This window comes from Bos javanicus, chromosome 19, assembly GCF_032452875.1.
Source record: "Bos javanicus breed banteng chromosome 19, ARS-OSU_banteng_1.0, whole genome shotgun sequence".
In the NCBI taxonomy this organism is placed as follows: Eukaryota; Metazoa; Chordata; class Mammalia; order Artiodactyla; family Bovidae; genus Bos; species Bos javanicus.
The window spans coordinates 63,370,372-63,398,028 of record NC_083886.1 but is presented as its reverse complement, the minus strand read 5'-3'; the positions used below and the strand labels follow the sequence as shown (position 1 = coordinate 63,398,028).

Here is a 27,657-nt window from a genome sequence, read left to right as displayed (position 1 = left end):
GCCTTCTCAAGCTTAGACACGCTGGCCAGACCTTGAGTATCGCGCTTGGGATTGTTTTAAGCAGTAAAATCATCAACATAAAGAAAACAGTTGCAAAAACCATGGCACTGAATTGCCTGTGACGAGGAGGACACTTGCTTGGCGTGTGAGAGCCATGAGTGTTGATTTTACGGTTACAGGTACTTTGAGTAGGTGAATTCAAAATATACAATCTACAGATAAAGGGGATATGTAGTCCATTCAATATGTTGGATTAAATCTATTTGAATTAGCTATGTGACCTTGGATTAATCGCGTTATCTCTGTGGGCTTCATTTCCTTTTTCGGGGAGGTCACGTTGCAAGGCTTGTAGAGTCTTAGTTCCCAAACCAGGGATGGAACCCATGTTGCTTGCAATGGAAGTAAGGAAGCTTAACCACTGGGCCACCAGGAAAATACCAGTGGGCTTCATTTTCTTTGTTGTTGTTCAACTGTTAAGTCGTGTCCCACTCTCTGTGACCCCATGGACTGCAGCACACCAGGCTCCTTTGTCCTCTGCTGTCTCCTGGAGCTTGCTCAAATTCATGTCCATTGAGTTGGTGATGCCATCCAACCATCTCTCTTTCCCAGCATGAGGGTCTTTTCCAAGGGGCCAGCTTTTTACATCAGGTGGCCAAAGTATTGGAGTTTCAGCTTCAGCATCAGTCCTTCCAATGAATACCCAGGACTGATCTCCTTTAGGATGGACTGGTTGGATCTCCTTGCAGTCCAAGGGACTCTGAAGAGTCTTCTCCAACACCACAGTTCGAAAGCATCAGTTCTTCAGAGCTCAGCTTTCTTTATAGTCCAACTCTCACATCCATACATGACCACTGGAAAAACCATAGCTTTGACTAAATGGACCTTTGTTGGCAAAGTGATGTCTCTGCTTTTTAATACGCTCTGTAGGTTTGTCGTTTTCTTACCTGCCCCACATCTGATATCTGGGCGCTCCTCCCCAGCACCGGGGCCCTGGGAACTGAGTGGGAGGTGACTGCTGTGGCTCTCTGTGTCTGGACACCCCCATCACTCTCCTCTCCCCCAGGTTTGTGGATTTCCACGCGGCGGCCTCCACCTGCTCGCCCTCCCGGGCGGCCCTGCTCACTGGCCGGCTGGGCCTCCGCAACGGGGTCACTCACAACTTCGCAGTCATGTCCGTGGGGGGCCTTCCACTCAACGAGACCACCTTGGCCGAAGTGCTGCGGGGGGCTGGCTACATCACGGGGATGATTGGTAATATGGCCTCCGCCTCCTGGACCCCCGTGCCCTGCGCTCACTGTGGGGGCTGCTTCCTGCACGTCTGCAGAGCCTTCTCTTCTGCTTGAGTCTGCTCATGTGTTCGTTTCTTGCCGTGGAAGCTAGAAATGCGTTCAGCTCTCAGTATCAATAGCTGAAAAGACCTAACGGTAGACTGGGGCTTCCCGTGTGGTGCCAGTGGTAAAACCCCCCCCGTCAGTGCAGGAGACCCAGGAGATGCAGGTTGATCCCTGGTCGGGAGGAGGAGAGGGGAACCCGTTCCAGTGTTTTTGCCTGGAGAATCGCATGCACAGAGGAGCCTGGTGGGCCATAGGCCACGGGGTTGCAAAGAGTTGGACACGAGTTAGCGGCTGAGCCAACAGTGAACTAAACCAGGTACAGAGCTGGCGCCTCCCGCCCCTCTCAGCAGCGGCCAGGACGACCCAGCATCCCAGGGGCATCCTCAGCCCACCTGCGCTTTTTTTAATTGGAGGACAATTGCTTTACAATGCTGTGGCGGTCTCTACTGTACATGGGCTCGAGTCAGTCACAATTACACATATACCCCTTCCCTCTTGAGCCTCCCCGCCCCCTCATCCCGCCCCTCGAGGTCATCACAGCACCCAGGGGAGCTCCTGAGCTGCACAGTGGCTTCCCACTGGCTCTCTGTTACACGCAGTCGGGTATGTGTCCATTCTGGCTTCTCAGTGGTTCCTCGCCTCCTTCTCCTCCTCTGTCCACCAGTCTGCTCTCCACCTCGGTGTCTCCATTTCTTCTCTGTAAATAGGAACCTCGAGCCTGTCTTACAGAGTGAAGTCAGAAAAATAAATGTCCTTTGTTAACGCCTGTGCTTTTTCTCCTAACTCTCCAAGAGCGGGTCCCTCAGGATTCCCACCGCCCTCCCCGCCTCCGCACAGTGATGTGGCAACGAGGGTCCCGTGGGGATGTCGTTGGGGCCTGCAGGAAGCAGGCGTTTCTGTGTGTCTGCTCGACCCCCGCTCTGGGTCAAGGAGCCTGACATATGCTTCAGACCATCAGACTAGAGTGGGGGGTCTTCATTGTCTGTGAGGATGAGCCCCCGTCCGCAGGAGGCGGGACCGTTAAGGTCCCAACCTGCTCTCCTTTCAGCCCCTTGTCTCCAAGCCTGGAGGCACAGTTCCCGATGAGGCTCTCAGTGTGGGCTGAGCATCCTCGCGAGCCGGTCCTTGCATCCGCGGGACTCCCAGCCGGGGGAGGGGCTCTGGTCCCTGGGCTCTCTGACCCTAAGAGGGGGTTGGGGGTGGGTGGGTTCTTCTCAAGCTGGATTGGATCTCACTTGCCCCTCCCTCTTCAAGCCTTTCAACCCCAAGAAGGCAACTGATCACAGATCAACTATTCACCCCTCACCATACCTTCTTTTATTTTTTTCTGGGACAAAATACCAAAGCATATCTCTTTGTTGAGACTGTGACTTTACCAGAAGCACACTTACAGGGGAAATTAAAAGCCTGCTGAAGGAATATGGAGTCCACTGACACCACTCTCTCCTTGCTTATAATCTTTTTACTTTCTTTTTTTTTTAATGTATTTGGCTGTATTGGGTCTTAGTTGCAGCATGCAAGATCTTTAGTTGTGGCATGCAGACTCTTAACTGTGGCCTATGAGGTCTTAGTTCCCTGACCAGGGATCGACCTGGAGCCCCCTGCACTGGGAGCTTGGAGTCTTAGCCACTGGGCCACCAGGGAAGCCCGTTTGCTTCTAACCTTGATCTGTGTTAATGGGTTTTTCCCTAGGTGTATACCTACCACTCGGTCCTACTTTTCTGCCTTTCCTATTATTTCACATTTCCTGGTGGTGTAATTTTACATATTTATTATCATTTTAGAAAGAATTTTAAAATTGTACTATATTTTTATATTTCCACATCATACTGAATCTAAGTAGTCCATCTAATGTTTAATTCACTTCCCTTAATTTCTTATTGCATATTTTTCCCCAAACGTATAGACCAGTTGCAAGAAGGGCCTCCTCCAGCCCCCGCCCCCCCACTCCTTCCCCCCCGCCCCCCCACTCCCCCCCGCCCATACACTTTGTGCAGATGGAGCAGGTCTTTATTTGGGCTGCATGCATTCGTCTAAAGAAGATGGGTCGGAAGCGTGTCATGGAGGCCACGTGAGAGCAAGTACTGGCCAGACTCCTGCGGTTGCCTGTTCATTTCCGCCCTTCATGCTGCTTCACACTCTGCCGTTTCGGCCACCGCACCACACCTTCGCTTCGCCCCCTCACCGCCTGGGTTCCTCAGAGCAGGGCGGGCAGGGCAGCGCGTCCCGGGCTTGCCACGCGTCCCCCGTGAGCCCGCTCACAGGGCGGGGAGCCGCCGTGCAGTGCGGCTGAGTTTCGCAATCTGCCGGCCACAGGGCCGCGGGGGGCAGTCCCTGGCCCCTCGCTCAGCCCCTGCAGGCGGCTGCTGCTGGCCAGAGGGGGAGACGATGACACCAGGTGCGAGCAGCAGCTCTGGGGCCACGTGGGTGGTGCGCCTGCTCCCCGGTTCCTGGCAAGGTCCCCAGCGCCAGGGGGCAGAGCGGCCTGTGATGGGGGGGTGCCGTGGGCTCTCCACCCTCACTGCGGGCAGAAGCTCAGCCTTCTCACTCCTCTGGGCTCCTGGTAACCTGTCTTCCCCTTCCCTGGGCATCTCCTGTGAGTCCTGAGTCATCCTGGCTCACTCTCTGTCTCCCTGGGGACCCCTTCTCCACCCCCGAGAGCCAGGCTGGGCATTGGCACAGCGTGTACAGCCTCTCTGCATGTCCTCAGGGCAGGGCATGGACACCTGAGCGTGTGCTCAGCGCCCCGGTGGGGTGGGCCCTCAGGGACTCCTCTGAGAGCCTCTCTCTCTTGTCTTCCTGCAGGGAAGTGGCATCTTGGGCACCATGGCTCTCACCACCCCAACTTCCGTGGTAAGGATTCCCCGGGGGACTGGTTACCTGGGAAACAGAGGTGTCTGTGTGAAGAGAGTCATCCTGGGCGGCCTCTCTCCTGAGTCAGGACACCCTCGCTCACAGGGTTGCTTGGGGGGGTCTGGGGTACCCGGGGCTGCCTCTCCTCTCACATGCCTCTCGCCTGGCCCCTGTCCTGGCCCCCCTCTTGTCTCCCCTCGGGGCCCTCTCATCGCAAGGCCATCAGCATTTTCCTTGACCCAGTTCTCCCGTGTCGGGGAATACTGGCCCCCGCGAGGTCCCGTGTGGTACGAGGTCAAATTGTCTGAGGGCTTTGCTGAAGCAGGGACTGGGGGGGTTGGGTAGGGAAGGGGTGGGATGAGTGGAGGGGTCTCAGAAAAAAGTCAACACAGGGTTTTCAGGTCTCACTTTGACCCTCACGTCCTCCCCCGTCCCAGGTCCAATCCTGCCAGCCCTCGGCATCCAGCTGAGACGCCAGCTATTTTGAGAAGCATTTTGAGCTTCCCGTCTCAACCCCAGCCCCCCCACCCCCAGCATCCTGGGGTGCCTTCCTCCTCTGATCTCTCTTGCTGGCTTCCTGGGAAGCCAGCTCTTCAAGCTAAATCTCTATTTCTTATCTCCCCTTCAGATGGGAAGTTTCTTGAGGGCAGAATGTCTTCTTTTATCCCTCAAAGTGTTGTGAGGTAGTAGATTTGCCCCAGATATTTCCTGCTGTGTCCAGGACAGCACTGGGCATGGTAGGCGTCCAGGAATTCTCCCCGCTTCCTTCCCTTTCGGGTTAACTCTAATCACAAGATGTTTTGCAAATCTAGTCTTGCGGCCGGGAGCCAGCAACGTGTTTTCCTTGCATACTTACCAAGGGATATTCATCAAATCCTCTTTTAATTACACACTCATAACACTGCAGAATTAAATCACGGAAAATTAAATTTCTGTCCTGGGTGTAAGAATGCAGGCCCCCGGTCTAATCGGTGCTTCTGTTCCAGGCTTTGACTACTACTTTGGGGTCCCGTACAGCCACGACATGGGCTGCACTGACACGCCTGGCTACAACCACCCCCCTTGCCCGGCGTGTCCCCGGGGCGATAGACCATCCAGGTAATTCTGGCCAAGGTGTTGGCTCTGGGCATCAGAGCAAGGGGAAGTGGTCCATCCGGACCCGGGGGTGTGGTCCACCTGGAGGAGATGAGAGAGGCCAAGGAGGACCGGTAACCGCAGCAAAGAAAGGTCGCGTACCTTTAGTGCAAATTTTAAATGCATTATGTGCGTGGCGGGCAAGAGCGCTTTCTGTGGAGACGAGGGGTCAGCACTTTTTTAGTTGGGTTTTTCCAGTTTCCTCTGACTGTTGAGCTCAGTGAGGGGAGGGGGTGCTACCAGGTCTCACAGGATGGCCTCCCTCCTCCTGTCCTGGACCACGCACCTGTCCCACCAGGGGACATGAGGAGGGAGACGGAGGAAAATTCCGCAGGGCTCCTGGCGCGCCCCACCCCCGCCAGCAACAAGCCGGTGTCCCAGCGTTGGAATGCCACGCAGGCACTCAACAGGATGCTTTCAGAACGTATTCAGTGAAATGGGGAAGTGCTCACAATAGAATAGTAAGTGAAAAAAGCAGGAAACAAATCATCAACACGGATCTGAACTACGTCTGTATTTACACCTCTAATAGCCCCAAAGGAAATACGCCAGAATGGCAACCACGGTTCATTCACTCCGGTTGTGCCATTAAGAAGTTTTCATTTTTTTTTCCTCTCTCATATTTTTCCAATACTCTGTAATGAGCATGCAATACGTTTCCTATCAGAAAAAGGCGATATACCGTAACCAGGTGATAAAGCCGGGTGCTCTGCTTGTTCAGAGCGTGCTCTGCGGTTATTTGCGAGGTTTGCAGGTGTCTGAGCCGCTTGGGGCAAGTGAGTCTCAGGTGGCTTATTAATAATGCAGTAGTTAGTGTAATAATGGCCATTTATTGAGACACTGTTACATTCTAAGCTCCCTGCGCGCTGATCTGTGGTCTGTGTGACCATGGACCGAGGCACGTGTTTCTCCTGATTGTCCAGGGAATGGCGCTAACGTGGTGGCCCAGGTCACGGTGGAGCCATGACGGGGAGCTGGAGAGTCCACCTGGGCCTCTCTGAGTTGGGAGGGCGGGGCCCATGGGAAAGCCGAGGCTGCTGATTGGCTTTGGGACTCTGCTTGAGTGTCTCAGGTTGTTTAGACCTCAGTTTCTCTCCCAGCAAAACAGGAATAATAACATCCTAGCTCAAAAAGTCGTTGGGAGCCTCATACAGCGACCAGGCTTGCCCAAGAAGTGCACACTTCTGCTTGAAGGGAGTGGACAGAGGTATTATATCGGTTTTACACTCTGAGGAAGTGGGAGGCTGGAAAAACCATCTGGGCCAGGCTGCTCGGTGTTTTGTGTTTATGGGCATCGCCGCATCAGGGCGTTTTGTCCAACTCCATGACTACCCGGGTCGTGGGAATGAGTGTTCCACCATCTGTGGTTTCCACACAGGAACCTTGAGCGGGACTGCTACTCTGACCTGGCCCTTCCTCTGTACGAAAACCTCAACATCGTGGAGCAGCCCGTGAACTTGAGCGCCCTTGCACAGAAGTACGCCGAGAAGGCTACCCAGTTCATCCAGCAGGCGAGGTGAGGAGCCCTGCATCCACCCCCGTGTCTCCTGTGCCCAGGGGGGCTCAGAGCCGTGGCAGAGTCCCATTGCCCAACAGAGATGCACGTGTGTCTCCTGGAAGAGATGCTCCTTGGAAAAGACCCTGACAGTCAGAAAGACTGAGGGCAGGAGGAGAAGAGGGCAACAGAGGATGAGACGGTTGGATGGCATCACTGACTCAGTGGACATGAGTTTGAGCAATCTCCAAGAGTTGGTGAAGGACAGGGGAAGCCTGGCGTGCTGCAGTCCATGGGGTCACAAAGAGTTGGACACAACTGAGCGACTGAACAACAACAAATAAAGCTGGAAAACAGCCTGTCCTGGGGTCTCCTGGGTTACCTGACCAGGCCTGGGTTACCAGGGCCGTAGGTGCGGGTCCCTTCCCAGGGTCCCGCTCAGATCACGCCCTCGTCAGTGTCACGTGTCCTCGCTGTGGCGCGTCACCCCTCAAGGCCAGGGCCCATTTACTGCCTTCTATGCATTCAGAGCGTTTGTTGGGCTCATTAGTTGGCAGGGCACGTTCGCTGCTGTCACAAACTTGCCCCCCACTTATTGGCTGAAACAACAGCAGTTTATTCTCCTATAGATCTGGAGACCAGACGTCTGAAATGCGTCTTATGGGGGCTCAAGTCCAGGTGTCGGCAGGACTGTTTCCTTCTTAAGTCTCCAGGGAAAATCGTTTCTTTTTCTTTTATTAAAAAATATTCATTTATTTTTTTCGGCTGTGCCGGGCTTAGCTGCAGAACGTGGGATCTAGCTCCCTGACCAGGGATTGAACCTGGGCCCCCTGCATTGGGAGGGTGGAGTGTTAGCCCCTGGACCACCTAGGAAGTCCCGAGAATCATTTCTCGTGTCTCCCAGCTTCTGGCAGCTGTTGACATTTCTTGGCTCTGGTTGCATCGTTCTGTCTGTTTTTTTTGGCCACACCAGGGGGCTTGGAGGATCTTAGTTCCCCCACTAGGGATGGAACCCAGACCCTGGGCAGTGGAAGTGTGGCCAGCAGGGAATTCCTGGCCCCTTCCTTCTGGTCTCTGTTTCTATGGTCTTCTTCCCCTCTCCTCTTCTGTGGTCAAGGACCCCCCCGCTGCCTCCATCTTAGGAGGACATTTGTGATTATGTTTAGGGTCTACTGGGCTTCTCTGGTGGCTTAGACAGTAAAAAATCTGCCTGCAATGAAGAGACCTGGGTTTGATCTCCGCTTCGACAAGATCCCCTGGAGAAGAGAAAGGCTGCCCACTCCAGTACTCTTGCCTGGAGAATCCCCATGGACAGAGGAGCCTGGCGGGCCACAGTCCATAGAGTTGCAAACAGTCAGACATGACTGAAGTGACTAACACTTTCACACTTAGGGTCTACTAAGACAGTCCAAGAAAAGCCTCTGATCTCAAGGCCCTTAGCTTCATTGCATCTACAAAGTGCCCTTGGTTGTACAAAGTAACAGAGGTTCTAGGACTTAGACCCTGGATATCTTTGGGGGCCGGTATTCAATGGGTCTGTTTCGCTTGATCACACCAGCTGCTTGGGACCCAGATTTTGAGAGCAGCACCTTAGGCTTTAGAGATGCGTCTTCCGAGTTTTTCAGGCCTTTCTGAGAAACATTGTTTCCCGGGTCTGCTTGTTTTTGTATTTTTCAGACAGTTGGTATGAAGAGGGAAAAGCCCCTTCTCCCACCCGGGCGCTGGGTTGGTTTCACGGTGCCCTGGGGCGGGCGGCCAGTCCATGGCTGGTGGGGCTCGTCCCCCGCTGCACTTGCAGGGGGGCCTCGGTGCTCCTGGGGGGGTTCGGGGAAGTGGCGCTGGCTGAGGGCTGACGGATGCCCTGAAGAGGGCGCGGTGCTGTTCAAACCAGTTAACTGACCAGTTGAAACACAAGCACATCAGCAAACAAACTCTTTGTGGCAGGAAAGAGGCGAAGCATTTGTGAGTTTATGAATTCACTATTGAGTGAGAAGTCACATGAATCCTGTTGGCTTTTAACTTGGAGGATAATCCTCAGGCACCTGGTCTCTGTAGGACTCGACCTGCCAGGTCGCCTGTGGCTTCTGAAGAGTCAGCACACACGAGGCCCCATCTGCGTTCCTTTCTCCTCTGTGACCCCAACCCACCTGGACTTGTTTGTCAAAACCACTGGGGGGGGGGCGGTCACTGGACTGTGGCTTGCTGCCCGCGCTCAGCAAGGGCCTCACCCCAGGACTTTGAACGTTTTTCCTTGGGTCTTTACTTGAATTTAGATTCCTGACCTAGCAGGAATGCTGAAGGCTGATTCTTTCTTCTTGTTGTTTTTAAATGAAAGCATCGTTAATGTACAGTGTTGTGTTAATTTTTACTGTGTAGCAAAGTGACCCCGTTATACATCCCTTTTTATACTCTTTTCCATTCTAGTTTATCACATGATGTGGACTACAGGTCCCTATCATCATATGGAACTTACAGTCAGAGCTAATCGGTAGCACCTTCTTGTTATGATGATTTGTATCTGCTAATCCCCAAAGCCCAGGCCCCCTCCTCCACCCCAGCCCCACCAGCCTTGGCCACAGCACGTCTGATGTCTGTTCTCTGTGGACCCGTCTCTGTTTCTTAGATAAGCTCCTGTGGGTCATACTTTAGATTCCACATGGAAGTGATATTCTTTGTTGTTCAGAAGCTATGTCACGTCTAACTCTTTGGGACCCCACGGACTGTAGCCCGCCAGGCTCCTCTGTCCATGGGATTCTCCAGGCAAGAGTACTGGAGTGGGCTGCCATTTCCTTCTCTGGGGGATCTTAAAGGCTCCCGTTTATTCAGTGCTTACTCTGGGCAGTGAATAGTCACAGCTGTGCCGGGGAGGCTTGGCACTCCCCACTGAGCTGACGACCGAGGTTAAGTGAACGGCCCAGGGTCATCCGTACACCTCTAGAAACTTTTCGTCTTCCCAAACTGAAACCCTGTCCCCATTACACACCAGCCCCCCGTCTTCCCTTCCCCGCAGCCCCCGACAGCCACCATCCTGCTTCCTGTCTGTCTGAAGCTGACCGCTCCGGGTGCCTCCTGTGAGTGGAACCTGGCCATGCTTGTCCTTGGGCGGTGGCTCATTTCACACAGCGTAATGTCTGCAAGGCTCATCCCTTGCATGTGAGACACTGCGTTCTTTTATTTCATTTTCATGAGTCGAAATAGCCACACATGGTGTGGCTATGGCATTGGACAGCGAAACTATAGAAATGTAGCAAGGAAGTTGCTGATTTTTTTTTAATTTATTTTTTTCAGAGCATAATTGCTTTACAATATTGTATCCGTTTCTTCTGTACAGCAAAGTGAATCGGCTATACCTACACATATATCCTCTCCTTTTGGGATTTCCTTCCCGTGTAGGTCACCGCAGAATGTCAAGTAGAGTTCCCTGGGCTATACAGCAGGTTCTTGTTAGTTGTCTTTTTTTTTTTTTTTAAAGTATTTATCTCTTGTTAATCACTCAATTGTGTCCGACTCTTTGCGACCCCATGAACTATAGCTTGCCAGGCTCCTCTGTCCATGGAATTATCCAGGCAAGAATACTGGAGTAGGTTGCTATTTCTTTCTCCAGGGGATCTTCCCAACCCAGGGATCGAACCCATTTCTCTTATGTCTCCTGCATTGACAGGTGGGTTCTTTACCTCTAGGGCCACCTGGGAAGTCATCTGTTTTATACATAGCGTGAGAAAGAAACCGTTGATTAAAGTGGGGAGAGGAGGTCCACATCCAGCATGTCTGTTCTTGAGAGAGCTGAGTCCACCCAGTCCCAACTGGGGGCCCCAGGAGTCGGGATGCGGGGGTCTCCAGGTTTGAGGCAGAGCTGCGCCTGATGGGACTCAGAGAACGTGACGTGGTGGGGGGTATGACCCGAGGTGAGCCGGGAAAGCTCAGGCCCGTTTGAAAGTTAAGTGCCAGGTTCAGTTCAGTTCAGTTGTTCAGTCGTGTCCGAGTCTTCGCGATGCCATGAACCGCGGCACGCCAGGCCTCCCTGTCCATCACCAACTCTCAGAGTTTACTGAAACTCATGTCCATCGCGTCGGTGATGCCATCCAACTGTCTCATCCTCTGTCATCCCCTTCTCTTCCCACCTTCAATCTTTCCCAGCGTCAGGGTCTTTTCCAGTGAGTCAGTTCTTTGCATCAGATGGCCAAAATATTGGAGTTTCAGCTTTAGCATCAGTCCTTCCAACGAATACCCAGGACTGATCTCCTTCAGAACGGACTGGTTGGATCTCCTTGCAGTCCAAGGGACTCTCAGGAGTCTTCTCCAACACCACAGTTCAAAAGCATCAATTCTTCGGTGCTCAGCCTCCTTTATGGTCCAACCAGTGACAGAACACCCAGGCCTCTGTCCCTCTGACAAGCTGCCTGAGGCCTCCCCGCCCCTCGCCGTATCCTCTGAAAGCCCATCCCTCCACAGGCATGGGCTGTGGGAGGGGCTCCCCGAGGGTCCCTGCTGCTGCCCTTGACCCTGCCCCCCCCAGGAATGCACGTGAGGGTGGGCAGGAAGCAGAGACCCCGAGAATCCTGCAGGATCAGCAGAGGGGCGGCCAGACACCAGGCCTCCAGCAGGACCGTGGTCTGGATGTTCCTGGCTGTGTCCTTGGAATTCCCTGTGGTCACCTTGACTCATCCGTTCACCCCCGAGAAAGCCCCGAGGCTAGGAATGGACACGGTGGCCCGGATGCCCTGACAGAGCAGATAAAGCCTGAAAGCATGTGTGTGTTGGGCGTTCTCATGAGCAGCTCCGGGCCGGGTCTGAGCTCCCAGCCGGGTCTGAGCTCCCGGCCGGGTCTGAGTCTGAACCCGGATGCGGTCGCCTACGAACCTCAGGTCTGTCTCTCAGTCGCCCTAAGCCCCTGACACTTGACCTGAAAAAGGGAACTTGGGCGTTCTCACGAGGGTGAGTCAGTTTTGCAATAAGTGTTAAAGGGCGGTTAGGATGCTGACAGTGACTCGCAGACTTTAACCCGCTAACCCGGTCACTTGCACGTTGTCTTTGTAGGCTGTAGACAGATGTGCGCTTCCTGGGCCGCGGGGGTTCCAGGGTCTCCGCTGGGCCCCGGGGCCCTTCTGGGGGCTCATGGTCCGGCTCTCTCGTTTCAGCACCAGCGGGAGACCCTTCCTGCTGTACGTGGGCCTGGCCCACATGCATGTTCCCCTGGCCGGGACGCCGCCATCAGCAGGACCCAGGGGTCGAAGGCCGTACAGCGCGGGCCTGCGGGAGATGGACCACCTCGTGGGCCGGATCAAGGACACAGTTGACCTCGTGGGGAAAAACAACACGTTCCTCTGGTTTACAGGTGAATAGAAAACCACAGCCAGCCTCCCTCGGGTCTAATGGGTAACCCTGTGCACACCCCCAGAGGAGCAGCGTCTCAGCGAGTGACCCTCTGCGCCGCGGCAGAGGGCTTGCCCTGAGCGTGGGGCCCCGCTGGTGTTCACGGGCCTGTGTGTGTGGGTCCCCGAGGCCACACCCACGGACAGGCTTGCACGGAGAGCTCGGCTCCCCTGTGGCCCCTTGGGTGCTGGTCAGCGTCACCTGGGTACTGCTCCTAATTGTTAACGAGTGACTTTGACGTCATGAGCCTGTGTCCCCCCGGGCAGTCCTTGGAACCCCGCTTCACCGCCCTCCCCAGCCCAGAAGTTACCACCGGGCACAGCTCACATCTCCTGGCTGATCAGAGCTGCACGGTGGGCTGTTTCAAGGACCCACTCAGGAACAGTGGGTCAGGGGTCCCTGTCTGGCGCGAGGGTTGTTTGAACCTCTGTGTTGGGAAAGTTCCCTTAGCCCCTCTGAGCCCCTCTGTCCTCCGTGGCAGGGTCGAGCTACCAGTCAAGCCTCTTCCACCGCAGGTTGGAGGGTCAGGAGGTGACGTGTGGGAGGCACTGGGTCATCACAGGTGCTCAGGAGGGAGTTTCTGGGGACTTCCCTGGTGGCCCAGTGGTCAGGACTGCACACTCCCAATGTAGGGGCACAGGTTCGATCCCTGGTCAGGGAACTAAGACCCCACAGGCTGTGTGGCCAAAACAGAAACAGCAAACAGTTGCTGAGTTGAAGACGCTGGTTAGGGGGCTGCTGAGTCCATAGCCAGAGGCCAGAGCTCCAGCGTGGGGCGAGCTCGGGCTGGGACAGCCCACATCTCTGCGGGCCGTGGAAGGCAGACACCCTCCCCCCAAAGGGTGGCCCCCCAAGGGTGGCGGTCACACTTGTTTTCACAAGTCCTTTTCTCCAGTCGGTGCCAGGACAGGGGTGTGGGGCCACAGTGGGCAGTGTCCTGCAGCCCATTGACTCGGTGTTGCCTTTCTTGGTTTCTAGGGGACAATGGCCCGTGGGCTCAGAAGTGTGAGCTGGCCGGGAGTGTGGGGCCCTTCACCGGATCGTGGCAGGCTCGTCGAGGTATGGTCTCCGCTGGGGGTGGGGACGGGAGACACAGCCTCTGGGAGGACCGATTTCTCTCCCAGCCTTGGGGCATCTTTGTGACACAGGAATAGATTACTCACAGCCACCAGCTCCCAGAAAAGAAACAGTTGGGGTGGAGACAGTTGGTGTGCGTTCGGTCATCCCTTCCTTTCCTCCAGGGTGTCAGCCCTGCCCCCAGAGGCCAGGCTGAGGACCGTCCAGCAAACACGCCTGCCTTTGCCTTCGTCCTGGCGACCTTGCTCTTTATCCTTGCTTTCTTTCTTTTTTTTTTTGCTTTCTTTTCTTTCCTTGTTTCTAGTAATCCCTTCATCCATCCAACCATTACTTCACCAAGAAATGGTTAGTGCACAATTATGCCAGGCTTCCGTATGTATCGTCTCTAAACCTTCATGAGAGGCAGGTAGTAATAACTCCATTTACAGCTGAAGAAAGAGGCTCAGAGAGGCTAAGAAACTTGCCTGGAGTCACACAATCGGGGAGGACAGAGCCAGGCCTGCTACCAAGTTGGGGATCCTGATACTCATTGCTTCTCTTTATTTATCATCCTTCACTCTCAGCTCAGCACCCATCTGCTCCGGGATGGTCTCCCCAGAGGGACCTCACCCTCTGAAAGGACCTCACCCTCTGAAAGGCAGTCCTGCGGGGGATAGTTCGACAGTACGGATGAAAGGCTTAAACAACGTGCATGACTGCTGGTGCTTTAATTCCTCCTTAAAGAATTTGTTTTCAAGAAATAGTTAGCCAAGTGCGCAACAATGTGTGTAAAAGAACGCTCTTTGCTGTAGATTAAAAACAACAAACAAACACGTAACCCAAGTGTCCAGCAAGACAGGAGCGCTCCAAGAAATTGTGGTGCATGCCTCTAAGGAAACATGCAGAACCTCTGACAATGGTGCCTATGACTCACCTGGAAACAGTTACACAAAACAGTTTCTAGTGAATAATGCAGGTCACAGAACCACATGTCAAGTATGATCTTATTGTATCATACTAAGTATACGTGGTCTCAGAAAAGCCTTGACAGGGCAACAAAAGTGAGCCAGTGGTCACCTCTGGGTGGTGGAGGAGGGGTTTCTAAAAAATCGTTTTATGTGTTTGCTTATTTTTGTCTGTGCTGGGTCTCCGCTGCTGAGCAGGCTTTCTCTAGCTGCAGTGCGTGACCGTCTCACAACTGGCTTCTCTTGTTGCAGAGCCTGGGCTCCAAGTCACGAGGGCTCCAGAGCACAGGCTGGGTAGTTGGGGCGCACGGGCTCCGTTGCTCCAAGGCCTGTGGGATCTTCCCGGACCAGGGATCGAACCCATGTCTCCTGCATTGGCAGGCAGATTCTTTACCACCGAGCCACCTGGGAAGGCCAAGGAAGGGTTTAAGTGTAGTTTTCCCTACCTTCATTTGGCCAATGAATTGGTATTATTTTATAATACCAAATATAATATTTATTAATATTAATATATTATTTATAATGAATATACTTTATAAAATTAAAAACTATAAAATTTTAGAAAGCACCTGTGTCCAAGGGGTTCAGAGGTGGGCTTGGCAAGATTATCCTCTGGGGCTGGGTTCACCCTGTCATCCTATTGGCTGGCTGGCCTGACCTGTGGCCCCCAGCTGTCTCCAGGTCAGAGGACACAAACCCCCTTTCACATTAGTCTGGCAGGAAGTTTATAGCTACCTAGAAGCTGGAACACCCCTGTGTCCCATGGCCAGTGGTGAGAAGGAAGGGCTTTAATCTGGCGTCCCTGGCTCAGATCCCTTGAGAACTTTACAGGTGAGTGGCTGCTGAACCCTGACCATGCCTCCTGTCTGGACATGTGTGATGGGAGTCAGGAGGACTGGGTGCTGCCTCCTCCAGACCTGTTCAGTGACCAGGTGACTTCATGCATGAGTCACGTTGGCCCTGCCTGCTCAAGAGTGCTGTAATTGAGTCCCGGTTCCTGGACAGCTGGACCAGGAAGAGATGCCACACCCAGACTGGTGGAAATGGGTCCGATAGCTGCAGCCATGGTGTGTGGGTTAGTCGCTCCATCGTGTCCGACTCTGCGACCCCATGGACTGCAGCCCGCCAGGCTCCTCTGTCCATGGGATTCTCCAGGCAAGAATACTGGAGTGGGTTGCTGTTTCCTTCTCCAGCAGGTCTTCCTGACCCGGGGTTTGAACCCAGGCCTCCTACGCTGCAGGCAGATTCTTTAATCTGTAGCCATCACCTAGGGAAATACAGTGCCAGCCGGGAGTGGCAGTTCCTCTTCTCTGCGCCTGCCCTCAGGCCAGGTTCCGTCCTCAGTACTCAGTTAGAGGGGCCTGGGATCACTTTTACTCTCCAGGGTGAAAATTCTGAAGGCATGGAGGCCAAGATTGAGGGGACACAACTGTTCAGGAGGGGGCCCCTCTCTGGGGAGCTTTCTGTTCCCTAAGAAGGTGACCTCTGACCTCCTATCTGAGGACCTGTCTCATCTTGTCTCTTAGGAGGCAGCTTTAAACTAGTGAACCAGGCTTGCAAATACGTTGTAGGGAAGAGAGAGGAGGAACTTACAAATGCAAAGAGAAGAGACACTTGAGTGCAGTGCAGTGGGGAACGGACTCCGAGTCGTCATTGGAACCAACCGTGAGAGCTAAGTCACTTCAGTCGTGTGGCCTCCTCGAGACCCCACGGGCTGTAGCCCACCAGGCCCCTCTGTCCATGGGATTCTCCAGGCAAGAGCACTGGAGTGCATTGCCATGTGTTCCTGCAGGGGATCTTCCCCACGCAGGAATCAAACCCGCGTCTCCTGCATTGGCTGGCGAGTTCTTGACCACTGAGCCGCCAGGGAGTGTCCACCCGTCCGTGAATGGATGGGGAAGACGTGGTGTGTATGGATATGTACATTGCCCGGCGCTTGAGTGTGCGGTGGGGCTGGGAGCCTCTGCTTTTCTTGGGGAGTCACGCCGGCGCCCCTGGCCGTGGGCTGAGCTCTGCCCCGACCTCGACCTCCACATCGGCTCCCCGCCACCCTGGCGGCAGCTCTCTCCCTCCCCTCTGCCCGGGACACTGCGGGGGGCTCCGGGGGGCCAGGCAGGGCCCAGAGGAGGGGGTGTGGCCGGGGTCCCGCTGGGCAGATCTTCAGGCAGGTGCCTGGTCAGTGGGGGCCTGTGTGTCCTGCTGGGAGCAGGCCTCGCCCGAGAGTCGATGAAACCGAGAAGACAGTCCATGTTTTCACAACGGAGCGGGACAGACAGTACCCGGAGCACCGCCCTGTTCCCCCGCCGCCAGCCCGGGGCGGCCGGCCACGCGCTGGTGCCCCCTCCCCATCCTCCCTTCCTCTCCTGGCCCGGGCGGCGCTCAGCTGATGGGATGAGGCAGCGTCTCCTGGAGCGGCGTTTCGTCCCGTGCTGGGCGAGGACGCTCCGCGGGGCTTGGCCGGCACCCTGCGGGGGTGAGAGCCTGGGCCGGGGGCAGGGGCACCGCTGGGCGGCCTGGCCTTCCCCCAGGCGGAGGGGCCCGGGCTGCGGGCGGCCACTGAGTCCCCCCACACCCTCCCTGCGTCGGAGCAGCGGCCCTTCCCCGCTCCAGACCTATTTCCTCTTCGGGACAGAACAAGCACCTTGTTTGTCCCCTAACGGACGGCTCCTCTGTCTGGAGAATCTTCCCTGCTTTATGTGAAGAGCAGAGCTGTTCCTTCCTCCCCTGGTGATGAGGAAACATGCTGCTGAGTTTGGCATCCTTGCCTTCTGGGAGACCTTGGTGTAAGGTGATGCTACCCGGCAGTTACGTAACCTTTCCCACTGGGAAGCCGGCTCTGCGGCCCAGCTGTCTGTCCGGGTGGGGGTGCGAGGGGGAGCGGACAGGGGTTGGGGGGGCAGACGGGTGGGGGGAGCAGACAGGGGTCAGAGGGGGTGCAGGGGGTTGGACAGGGGTCGGGGGGGGCGGATGGGGTCAGAGCGGGGCAGACGGGATTAGAGGGGGCCGACAGGGGTCAGACAGGTTGTTGGGGGCAGTCAGGGGACAGAGGGGTTGCAGGGGGGGCGGACAGGGGTCAGAGAGGGTGCGGGGGGGCGGACAGGGGTCAGAGGTGGTGTAGGGGGGCGGACAGGGGTCAGAGGAGTGCGGGGTGGGGACAATGCTGGCAGCCGGCCTGCTGGGGGCAGGGTCCTCGATGGGACCAGTGGGAGTCAAGTGATGTCCCTTTTCCGGCCACCGGCCACCAGGCTCGGAGCACCCCCACCCCGCTCACGGCCACCCAGGCCAGCTGGAGTCCTTGGCCTCACTAGAGGCCTGGCTTCCATGTGTTTCTAGAAAACTAGAGTGTGAGCTCTGGGCATCCTTGGCAAAGGCACATATTTATATTTAGAAACGAAGGCTGCTTCTTTAGAAGGTTATAGAATGTGGACTCCTCAGAACAGGCACGTTCTTCTGCCCCGAGACACTCGTATAATGGCTTGAGGGGCCAAGCAGGTAGTTCAAATGAACACATGCTTGTTTTTGTCTGTTGTGGACAGGACTAGGGATTCGGTCAGTGGGACAGAGGGCTCTTGTCTAATGACATTCAGATTCAGTTTAAAAACAAAGTCTGCTTCGAGCCAAAGCACAGTGTCAGAGGCCTGCGTTCAGCGCACGGGCTGCCAGGCGCGGCGTCTGCCCATTCCTGTCTGTAGGGGATTTTTTTGTGCCTTTGTTTTGTTTGGGTTTTTTCGGGACCGCATTTGTTGGGCACTCCTGTGGCAGGCACCGTGCCCGAGGGCCTTGCTCAGAACTTTATATACATTGTCTGACGTCAACTTTCCAGCGTCCCATGAGACCAGTACAGTCACTTTCCCCCTTCAAAACTGAGGAGGAGGAGACAGAGGGACGTTAAGATTTCCGCCTGGACGTCCCTGGCACTTGCGATGCAGGGGCCGTGGGTTCAATCCCTGGTGGGAGAACTCAGATCCCGCGTGCTGCCTGAGGTCTCACGACGAGAAGGCCTTCTCCTGTTTACCTTACTGCTTTTTCTGAGCCTCTGGTCCCAGAGACTGCTGTCAGAGTGACCTGGAATGACAGCCCCACCCGAGACTTACAAAACCAGCATCTCCAGGGGTCCTTTGGCAGCTCCATGTGCTGAGAGGCTTGCCAGCCTCTGTGAGCAGCCCCGCCCTTCTGACTCAGGGGGCCGTGGCGTTTGGGAGGGACCCTTTCTGGGAAGCGCCCGTGTGTCTGAACATAGACCGTGGTGGGGCTTCCTCCACGCATCTCAGAACGGCCTCTCCTTGCACAGCCAGGGAGGAAGAAGTAAGCACACTCATGAATCATGCTTCTGTTTATATTTTGGTTGCTGAGGCTAAATATTTATTGCTTTAAGTAAGAGGTTCTGCCTTAATTAGAGTCATAACCAACCACAAGCGCCTCGAAATGCATTCTCATGGCTGTCAGACGTGGTTTCTCAGCAGAAAGCCAAATTCAATGGATGCTTTGGCTCTGCCAGTGCGACTGGTCCAAGTGTGAAGGTTGCTGTCCACGAACGAAGAGCTTTTGAAATTAGAAACTGCACATTTTACTTTATGGGCTGGACTCAACTGTTGCTCTTACTCACTGTAACGGAGAGGGGAGAAGGTCGCATTTGTTCTCTGGGGCGCAAAGGCACAAAGGCCAGATGAAACCTGTCATTAGACACACGCTGGGTAGTTTCGAGACGCATCGTGTCCCCTTTCTTACTGCCCTGGAACTGACGCGCTCTACGTGAACTCACCAGGAGAGCTTTACAGGGCTTTCCTGGTGTCTGGACCCCAGCTCAGGTCAATTAACTCACAATTTCTGGGAAATGGACCTTTGCATGAGTATTTCTCCAAAGCTCCCCTAGTGACTCGAGTCTGCATACAGGGATGGGAACCACAGTCCTAGAAGGTCCTAGGAGCTCTTAATGACGGAGGGTGCCGGCCGTGTAGTCAGCCTTGGACTCAAATCCCGACTTGACTGTTTCCTTGCTGTGTGACCTTGGGCAAATTATTTAACCTCTCTGAGCTTCGACTTCTGCCTCTGAACAATGAAGAGTCACAGTGCTCAGCTCAGAAAGTTGCCCTGAGGGTTAAGGGAGACCGTTCAGGGAAGTCCTCAACTCTGTGCTTCGGGGAGGCTCAGTTAAGTGGAGGAATTACTGTTCCTAGTGTATATGTCCCAAGTCGCTTCCGTCATCTGCAAGTCTGCGACCCCATGGACTGTAGCCCGCCAGGCTCCTCTGTCCATGGGATTCTCCAGGCAAGAACACTGGAGTGGGTTGCCAGGCCCTCCTCCAGGGGACCTTCCCAACCGAGGGACTGAACCCGCGTCTCTTGCGTCTCCTGCCTTGGCAGTGACTTCTTTACCACTAGCACCACTATGAGTGTGTTAAGCGCAGGATGAGGGCCCATTAGCAGGAGCAGGAGTTGCTGAAGAGTATCAGGGGACCAGGGCCGGCTACTGTGGATTTCCGTGTTTGCTGGTGCAGATAAAGCACAGCACACACTGGCAGGTGTTTCTGATCATCAGAGGCTTGGCTACCAGGCATCAGCCCCGGGGACCCACCGACAATGCTAGTCGGACCTTTCAAAGTCGGCCCACTGCCAGCAGTGCTGACCAGACACTGGACACTGGAATCCGGAGCAAGAAGATGGGGTGTGTACACATGTATATTTATAATTGCTTGCCTGTGCTCTGGACTCTTGAGATAAGTTCCTTTCAAGGACGAGGCTTGTGGGCATGGCTGGAATATATCAGTGTGTCTTTCTGGTAAAGCCAGAAGCTGGGGCACAGACAGGTATCAGCGGGCTAGTCTTCAAAACATAGATGGGGGTTTGCCCGCCACCCCCCGGCAAGTGTCCACACCAAGAGGCTCCTCCCAGCCAGCCTTCTCCTCTCTTGTACTGACTCCTAATCTTTGCAGGTGGCTGTCCGCTCTGTTGACATGTACACGTTTTAGAACTGGCCAAATCCCTCTTCACCTCTCCAGCTTTCAACTCTCTGCTGAAATAAGGCAAACACATCGACATATTTTTCTCTGAAAAAGAAGGAGGGAAGTTAATCATCTGAAAAAGAAGAATACAGAAGATTATGACACATGAGCAGAACCCCTAGTATCGAGGGCCCATTAGCAGATTCACTAATTACAGGCCAGTGTGTGTGTGTGTGTGTGTGTGTGTGGTGTGTGCTGTCGTGTCTGACTCTTTGCTGCCCCATGGACTGTAGCCAGGCTCCTCTGTCCATGGGATTCTCCAGGCAAGAACACTGGAGAGGGTTGCCGTGCCCTCCTCCCAGGGATCTTCCCGACCCAGGGGCCGAAACCATGTCTCTTGCATCTCTTGCATTGGCAGACGTGTTCTTTACCACTAGTTCTACCTGGGAGGCCCAGGGGCCTGGGTACCCTTCTGGAAATACCTTGGAGGCAGAGATGCAACTCTGGTGCTGACTCTGGTGCCCACAGTCCCATCAGAGTGCAAATCCCCATCTTGGGCCTTCTGGTTGACCTGCAGAACCATTGACTGGTTTCTTGGAATTGAAGCCTTCACTTTTCCTTAGCATCTGGCCTCAGAGGCTAAGCAAGTTCATCGGGATACTGTGTTCCATGGACTTGCAAATAAATGGACTCCATATTCTCACCCACCTATTTCCCAAGCGTCCCTAGAAACGCCCCTCATGGGTGGGGGGGCGAATGTGTGCAGGGCTTGCGCGCGTGCGATGCTCCCACCCTCTCTTGGCCCAGAGCAGAGGCATAAGTCATGCATTCCACAGCCACGTGGGAGTGTGATTTATGCCCCAGCAGTGCCGGATTCTCTGCTGCATGTGCGTGAATAATGGCAGGGGGCTCTGGGCCCCTCTGGACAGCAGGACTCTGGATGGCGGCCAGATGCTTGAGACACCCCAGGCCAGGCCACAGAGTTTCCCACCCAGCCCACTTGGTTCTGAGAGCCCCACACCCCTACACAGGAACCGTCCACACGGACGTGAGTTGGTGCGTGTTTTGTTTCTTACTTCAACACTTGGGGGGACTCCAGAGCTGGTTATGAGAAAATTCCAAGAATGCTGGGCACTTCCGGTGTTGGGAGCTGGCCCGGGACTTCAAAGGTTGCCTTCGCTGCGGGGTGGCCGCTGCAGAGCGCGGGCAGCCTGGGCTTCTCCCCCCACCCCTGTTCACGGCAGCCAAACATAAGGCTGTCGCATGACCGCGGCCTGTGTGAGGCACACACAGCCTTCGCCTTGGAAGGCCTCTGACACGCTAACCGTGTGGAATTCCTGGCTCAGCTGGGCTGAAGTCGGGGCGTGTGTGGGAGTGGTGGGGATGGTCATGGCTAATTCAACGCGACGTGTATTCAGGATGTTTCCATAAGGCATAACCTCATCCCTTCCAGCCCGCTGGTCACCGTTACACTGCTGGTCACTTTTGACTCGGTAGTTACGAAAAGAATTCCTTTAATTACCCCGTGGAAATTCGTAGATTACACATAGATTGTTCTTACCTCCCCGAAAGAGGTAAGAGGTCAGAGCTATTATGAATGCTGTCTCCACAACATTGGAACAGCTCATTCATTCAAAAATAAAGGCAGACAAAAGGGGGGAGAAAAGTGAGGCAAAGGAAAAATACAACAAAATCTATGCCAGGTCAGTTGTTGGCATCAGACAGATCAAATAGCTGGGGGGAGTTTCTGCCTTTAGTCAAATAATTTTATTTCCCATCCTCAACATGACCTGTTGGAGAAGGAAATGGCAACCCACTCCAGTGTTCTTGCCTGGAGAATCCCAGGGACGGGGGAACCTGGTGGGCTGCCGTCTATGGGGTCACACAGAGTCGGACATGACTGAAGCGACTTAGTAGCAACAACAGGACCTGTAGGAAGACACATTCCTTCACGCGTTTGTTTGACAGGTATTTGTTGAGCTTCTACTGTGTCTCACCTGTGTTCCCTGGTGGCTCAGAAGTTAAAGTGTCTGCCTCCAAAGCGGGAGACCTGGGTTCAATCCCTGGGTTGGGCAGATCCCCTGGAGAAGGAAATGGTAACCCACTCCAGTACTCTTGCCTGGAGAATCGCATGGACGGAGAAGCCTGGTGGGCTACAGTCCACGGGGTCGAAAAGAGTCGGACACGACCGAGTGACTTCACTTTCTTTGACTTTACTGTGTCTCAGGCGCACGGGATGTTTGCCGGGTCGTGCTGTGCAGGTGCTCAGGAAGCCAGGCAGTAAAGAAGCCAGGCAAGCTGATGGTCATACGTGGAATGAGGGAATTAGGTGACGTGATTCCATAACGAGGGACAGAGGCAGCGATTTACACCTTTATCCAGTAAAATAAAAGCACGTATTGAAGGAGATTGGACTTCCCAGGTGGCTCAGCGAGTAAAGGATCTGCCTGCCAACGCAGGAGACGTGGGTTTGATCCCTGGGTCGGGAAGGTCCCCTGGAGAAGGAAATGGCCACCCACTCCGGTGTTCTCGCCTGGAGAATCCCGTGCACCAAGTAGCTTGGCGGGCTACAGTTCATGGGGTTGCAAGAGTCAGACACAACTAAGCGACTGAACATACACACATATTGAAAGAGATTAACTAGGTGAATAAAAATGGCTGATTACCAAGGGAAGTCGGGCCTTTGCTGGAACTATTGGGAGCTCTCAGAGCATCCCCGTCAGGAAGGACTGCTCTTCCCAGAGAACCGACTGCCTCCGTGTCTCGCAGGGGGAAGTCCCGCCAAGCAGACCACCTGGGAAGGAGGGCACCGCGTCCCGGCCCTGGCTTACTGGCCCGGCAGGGTCCCCGTCAACGTCACCAGTGCAGCTCTGCTGAGGTATGACCGCCCCCCCCCCCCCAGTTCCTTGAGATGCAAGAAGGCGTGTGCTTGGGTGGCTGGAGACCTCCCCCTCGCCGACCCTGGTCAGGCGTCCACAGGGCCTTCCCAGACTCAGACTGCAGCTGCGCAGAGCTGCGTGCAGGCCAGCCTGTGAGCTCCTTAAAGCACAGAGGGCTCTTCAGGCCCTCCTCTGGGGAGACCGTCTCTGGGAAGAGGGCGCCGGGCAGGCTGCATGGCCGTCAGCACTGGCGGCAGTGGCGTCTGCAGCAGCGTCATCACCACTTTCCTTGGGCTAAGCTCCCCTGGTGGCTCAGATGGGAGGGAATCTGCGTGCAACGCGGGAGACCTGGGTTCGATCCCTGGGTCAGGAAGATCCTCTGGAGAAGGAAATGGCAACCCACTCCAGGCTTCTTGCCTAGAGAATCCCATGGACAGAGGAGCCTGGCGGGCTAAGGTCCATGGGGTCGCAAATAGTCGGACGTGACTGAAATGACTTAGCATGTACTCATGCCAGCTGGTGGTAGGGAACGGGGGAGAACAGATCACTGAACCGGGATGATTCCCCCTTGGGGGTAGGGCAGGTGTCTGAGGGATGGATCCACTCAGATGGATAGCCCTGAGAAAGGGGTCTAGGCATTCACGTGCCCTGGAGGGGAGAGAGAGGGAAGGAGGGTCCCCCTGGCTGGGGAGGAAAGGCTGAATCCTTGGCTCAGGACCTTCTTCCTGCCTCTGCCTAAGAAGCTCCAAAAAGAAGTGCCCCTTTCTTCGTAGGACAACTGTCAGCGTGATCACATGTCAGATCACGCCGATCTCCTTATCGAGGCTGACCCAGAGGCCATGTCCTGGCACAGAGCTCGGCCGTGGTGAGCGTCCTGAACGCAACGCCACGCGGCCCTGACTCCTAACTAGGGGGGCGTCCTCCTCATGGTGTGCCCCATGGGCAGGGGTGCCAGGTGCTTGCTTACGTGCTCAGAGGCTTTGTTCTGGTTAAAGACTAATTTTCTAGTTCCAGAGGTCCTTCGCCGTCAACCAGTTGGGTTCTGGACTAGAAAATGCAGCCCAGAGGAGGAGCGCACATCTCACTGGTGTCCTTCGGGGCGGGGCGGGGGGCGGGGTGGGGGGCAGGGCTTGAAGCCAGGGGTCGGAAGGGTAACCAGCCGTGATGCCAGAGCAGCGGGTGGCCAGGCCCTGTCCCTGGGCCCCCAGGAGCCTGTGGTCAGCCCAGTACCATTGGGGAGGGTGTTGCCCAGCAGGTGTGACAAGCAACTCGGGCTGGAGTTTGTGACGTCAGGCCGGCCGGGAAGCGGGCCAGGCGGGCTGCTTTTCCTGGGCCTGACTCGCTGCAGTCAGGCCAGGGCTTCACGGGCTGGGCTGGACGTGCACAGGAAACTCAGCCACCCCGCGGGTGACGTCACCAGGAGCCAAGCAGGCTGTTGTCGGTTGAGAATGGCGTCTGTGCCTACCGTCGGTCACCGTGCCGCGATGGAGCGGCATCCCTGTGCTCATTAGTTCAGGCTTCAGAGGTGACAGCTGACTCAGGGGCTCGCTGGTGAGTGTCCCAAGGAAGCCTGTCTTGGGGACCTCCCTGGCGGTCCAGTGGTTAAGCCTTTGCCTTCCAATGCAGGCGGCGCAGGTTCAATCCCTGGTCGGGGAGCTAGGATCCCCCGCACCCAAAACCAAAGCATAAAATTCTTCAATGAAGATGGATTGTTGTGTCCAGTATGGATCAGGCATGGCTCCAGGGACCGGATGTTGGAACAGGCTCATCAGACCAATGGAGAAGGAAATGGCAACCCACTCCAGTATTTTTGCCTGGAGAATCCCAGGGACAGAGGACCTGGTGGGCTGCAGTCTGTGGCATCGCACAGAGTCAGACACGACTGATGCGACTTAGCAGCAGCAGCAGCAGCAGACTGAAAGCTCCTGCTGTTTTAGAGCCGATGTCCCTTCGGGAGTGCAGGGCTTGGCAGCACACGCCGAAAGGGCCCTGTGGTCTGACCCTAAAGCCCTGAAGCAGGGTATCTCGACCTTGGTGCTGTTGACATTTGGGGCCGGACTGTTCTCTATGGTGGAGGGTGTCCCAGGCGTTTGAGGATGTCTCTAGATGCCAACGGCTGCCCCAGCCCCAGCTGTGACGACCGGGACGTCCCGAGGCAGCTCCATGAGCCCCTGGGAGGACAGGCTCATGCCGGTTGAGTCCGAGCTCTCGTGCAATGCCCTGGGTTGTGTGCAGAAAGGGGTGGGTCTGCTCGCACCTGAGCTGGGAGCCACGTCTCCTCTGTCCGGAACCAAGGACCACTCTCGTGGGGACTCCTGGGCCAAGTCCACAGCGACGATTGGGGCAGGAAGGACGTGAAATAACCTCATGTGAAAAACAGCTAAGGGTCTGTTTTGCCAGGAGAGTGGATAGTCCCTCGGGTGAGGGGGGTGCGGCTCTTTCCCCAGATCGGAAAGGCAGGCTGTTGTGTGCAGGGGCCACAGCTGTCTCCAGGCAGTGGGTCCAGAAGGATCCACAGCAGGCAGTGCCCTTCAGGGGGTCCCATGGGCTAGGCTCCACGCTCCCCCGCAAGGCCCAGCCACGCCTCCCCTTTCAAGACCCCGTCCCTGTTGCTGTGTCTGGCAGCGGGCTCCGGGGGAATGGGTGGTCCTGACGACCTCACTCCGGGCTGCGTTCTGCTTGGTCATCGACGTGCGCGCTTTGGTGTTGGGTTTTCCTGGCGCTCTGGTCATGCTCTGCTCCCTGGAAGGTGCTGATGGAGCTGCTGGTCTCCCAGGGGGACCTGGGGGTGCTAGGGGAGCTGCAGCCTCTCCAGCCTCCCCCACGGGACCTGGGCCAGGAATGGGGGCACCTAGATTCCCCTGGGGGTAATGCGAGTGAACCCCACGCGGGACGGATGGCAACTAAGAGAGGCTGAAGAGCATGCTCCCCATGCCCTGGGCTGGTTCCCGCTTCTCCACAGTTCAGAGGGGTTCTGCCGGCCCCTCCCTCGCTCTAGACCCAGAGTCAGGCCTGTGCACCCCAACCGACCCACCAGAGCCCCCCACTTCTCACTGCCTGCCTGCAGATCACACCTGCCCCGAGGTCACGTCCTCACTTCTAGGAAGCAGCCTCCCCTATCCCCTCCCTCACCCCCTCCCCACCCCCTACTCTGGACTGGCTTCTGGACTGCTCCGTACTCCACGAGGGCTTGCTGCCCTTCCTGCCTCTGCACGTGTGTGGGGTGCCAGCTCCTGGAAGGAGCATCTCGGGAGATAAGCCGTTGGCCCCGTGGACTCTGGAAGCCAAAGGGAGAGCAGAGACTCTTCCCAGTCAAGGGGGAGGGTCTGCTGTGGGCGGAGCCCTGGGCCAGAGGAGGGGAGGATGTTTGCTGGGAGGATGGCCTGCCAGGTCCCTTCTGAGACCCCTTCCTGGGGGGTGAGGCTCCCCGCAAGACCCTGGGCTGGGGAAGCAGGAGCCCATCCTCTCCCAGGGACGTCCAGCCTCATGTGGCCAGGCCCTTGGGTCTCCATCGAGTCCCACTGACTCTTGGTGGGCCTGGCCCTCAGATTCACAGCACTGCTCCTGCTGGAACTTTTTTTTTTCTGACCAGAATGCAGGAGGGAGATGTGCCTCGGTATGGAGGCAAATGGTAGCATGTGACTTCAGAGAAACTCAGACTAGGCACACCCGCCGTCGTGGCCGCCTTCGGGTGGAGGGGCTGTGGGCGTGGTGCTCCTTCACGTCGCTGGGCGTTACCTTTTCTCCTGCCCTCAGCACAGACCAGGGCTTCCCAGGTGGCCCACGCGATAAAGAAGCCGCCTGCTGATGCAGGAGATGCAAGAGACGTGGGTTCAATTCCTGAGTCGGGAAGATCTTCTGGAGGAAGAAATGGTGACCTGCTCCAGTATTCTTGCCTGCGAAATCCCACGGACAGAGGAGCCTGGCGGGCTACAGTCCATGGGGTCGAAAAGAGTCCTACACGAATGAGCACCTCCCCCCGGCCCCCAAACATGGACTAGTTTGTAAAAGGAATAAAAGGGCTTAATGAAAGGGGATGGGATGTGTCACCCATGACCGTGTTCTAAACACAAGCGAGCTATCTGCAACATGGAGACCCCGGGAGGGAAATGAAGGGAATAGTCCCCTGCAGATGCTGGTCACACACTGCTCCCGCTCGGCGGGCGGTGGTGGCCTCGGTGGTGACAGGTAGAGCCTCTTAGTTCTCTTTTTATTTATTTTTAAAAATGAATTTTTATTGCAGTCTAATGTTGTGTCAGTTTCTGCCGTACAGCAAAGTGACTGGTATACATGCACATCAGTTCAGTTCAGTTCAGTTCCGCCGCTCAGTCGTGTCCGACTCTTTGCGACCCCGTGGACTGCAGCACACTGGGCCTCCCTGTCCATCACCAACTCCTGGAGTTTACTCAGACTCATGCCCATTGAGTCGGTGATGCCATCCAGCCACCTCGTCCTCTGTCACATGGAGCCCCTCTTTAGAGGCTTTTCCCGTCTGGGCAGTTAAAGAGTATGGAGTAGAGTTCCCTGCTCTGCACTTGCTGTTTAGTCGCTCGGTCGTGTCCGGCTCTTTACGACCCCATGGACTGTAGCCGCCAGGCTCCTCTGTCCATGGGACTCTCCAGGCAAG

The 27,657-nt window shown here is 55.7% G+C and overlaps 1 protein-coding gene across 8 annotated transcripts in view; it reads left to right on the top strand.

The window, feature by feature from the left end:
• The window catches only part of ARSG (arylsulfatase G), a 103,954-nt gene that overhangs the window by 66,504 nt on the left and 9,793 nt on the right, over window positions 1-27,657 (top strand). For 4 of the 8 annotated variants that reach the window (XM_061393026.1, XM_061393024.1, XM_061393023.1 and 1 more), the window contains exons 2-9: window positions 1,064-1,251; window positions 4,140-4,187; window positions 5,174-5,285; window positions 6,700-6,837; window positions 11,955-12,151; window positions 13,168-13,248; window positions 22,379-22,444; window positions 22,921-23,029. In XM_061393026.1, coding sequence (XP_061249010.1) covers window positions 1,064-1,251; window positions 4,140-4,187; window positions 5,174-5,285; window positions 6,700-6,837; window positions 11,955-12,151; window positions 13,168-13,248; window positions 22,379-22,444; window positions 22,921-23,029 — 939 coding nt within the window. The remainder of the gene's footprint in view (window positions 1-1,063; window positions 1,252-4,139; window positions 4,188-5,173; window positions 5,286-6,699; window positions 6,838-11,954; window positions 12,152-13,167; window positions 13,249-22,378; window positions 22,445-22,920; window positions 23,030-27,657) is intronic. The other 4 variants (XM_061393027.1, XM_061393028.1, XM_061393025.1 and 1 more) reach the window with 1 other exon arrangement.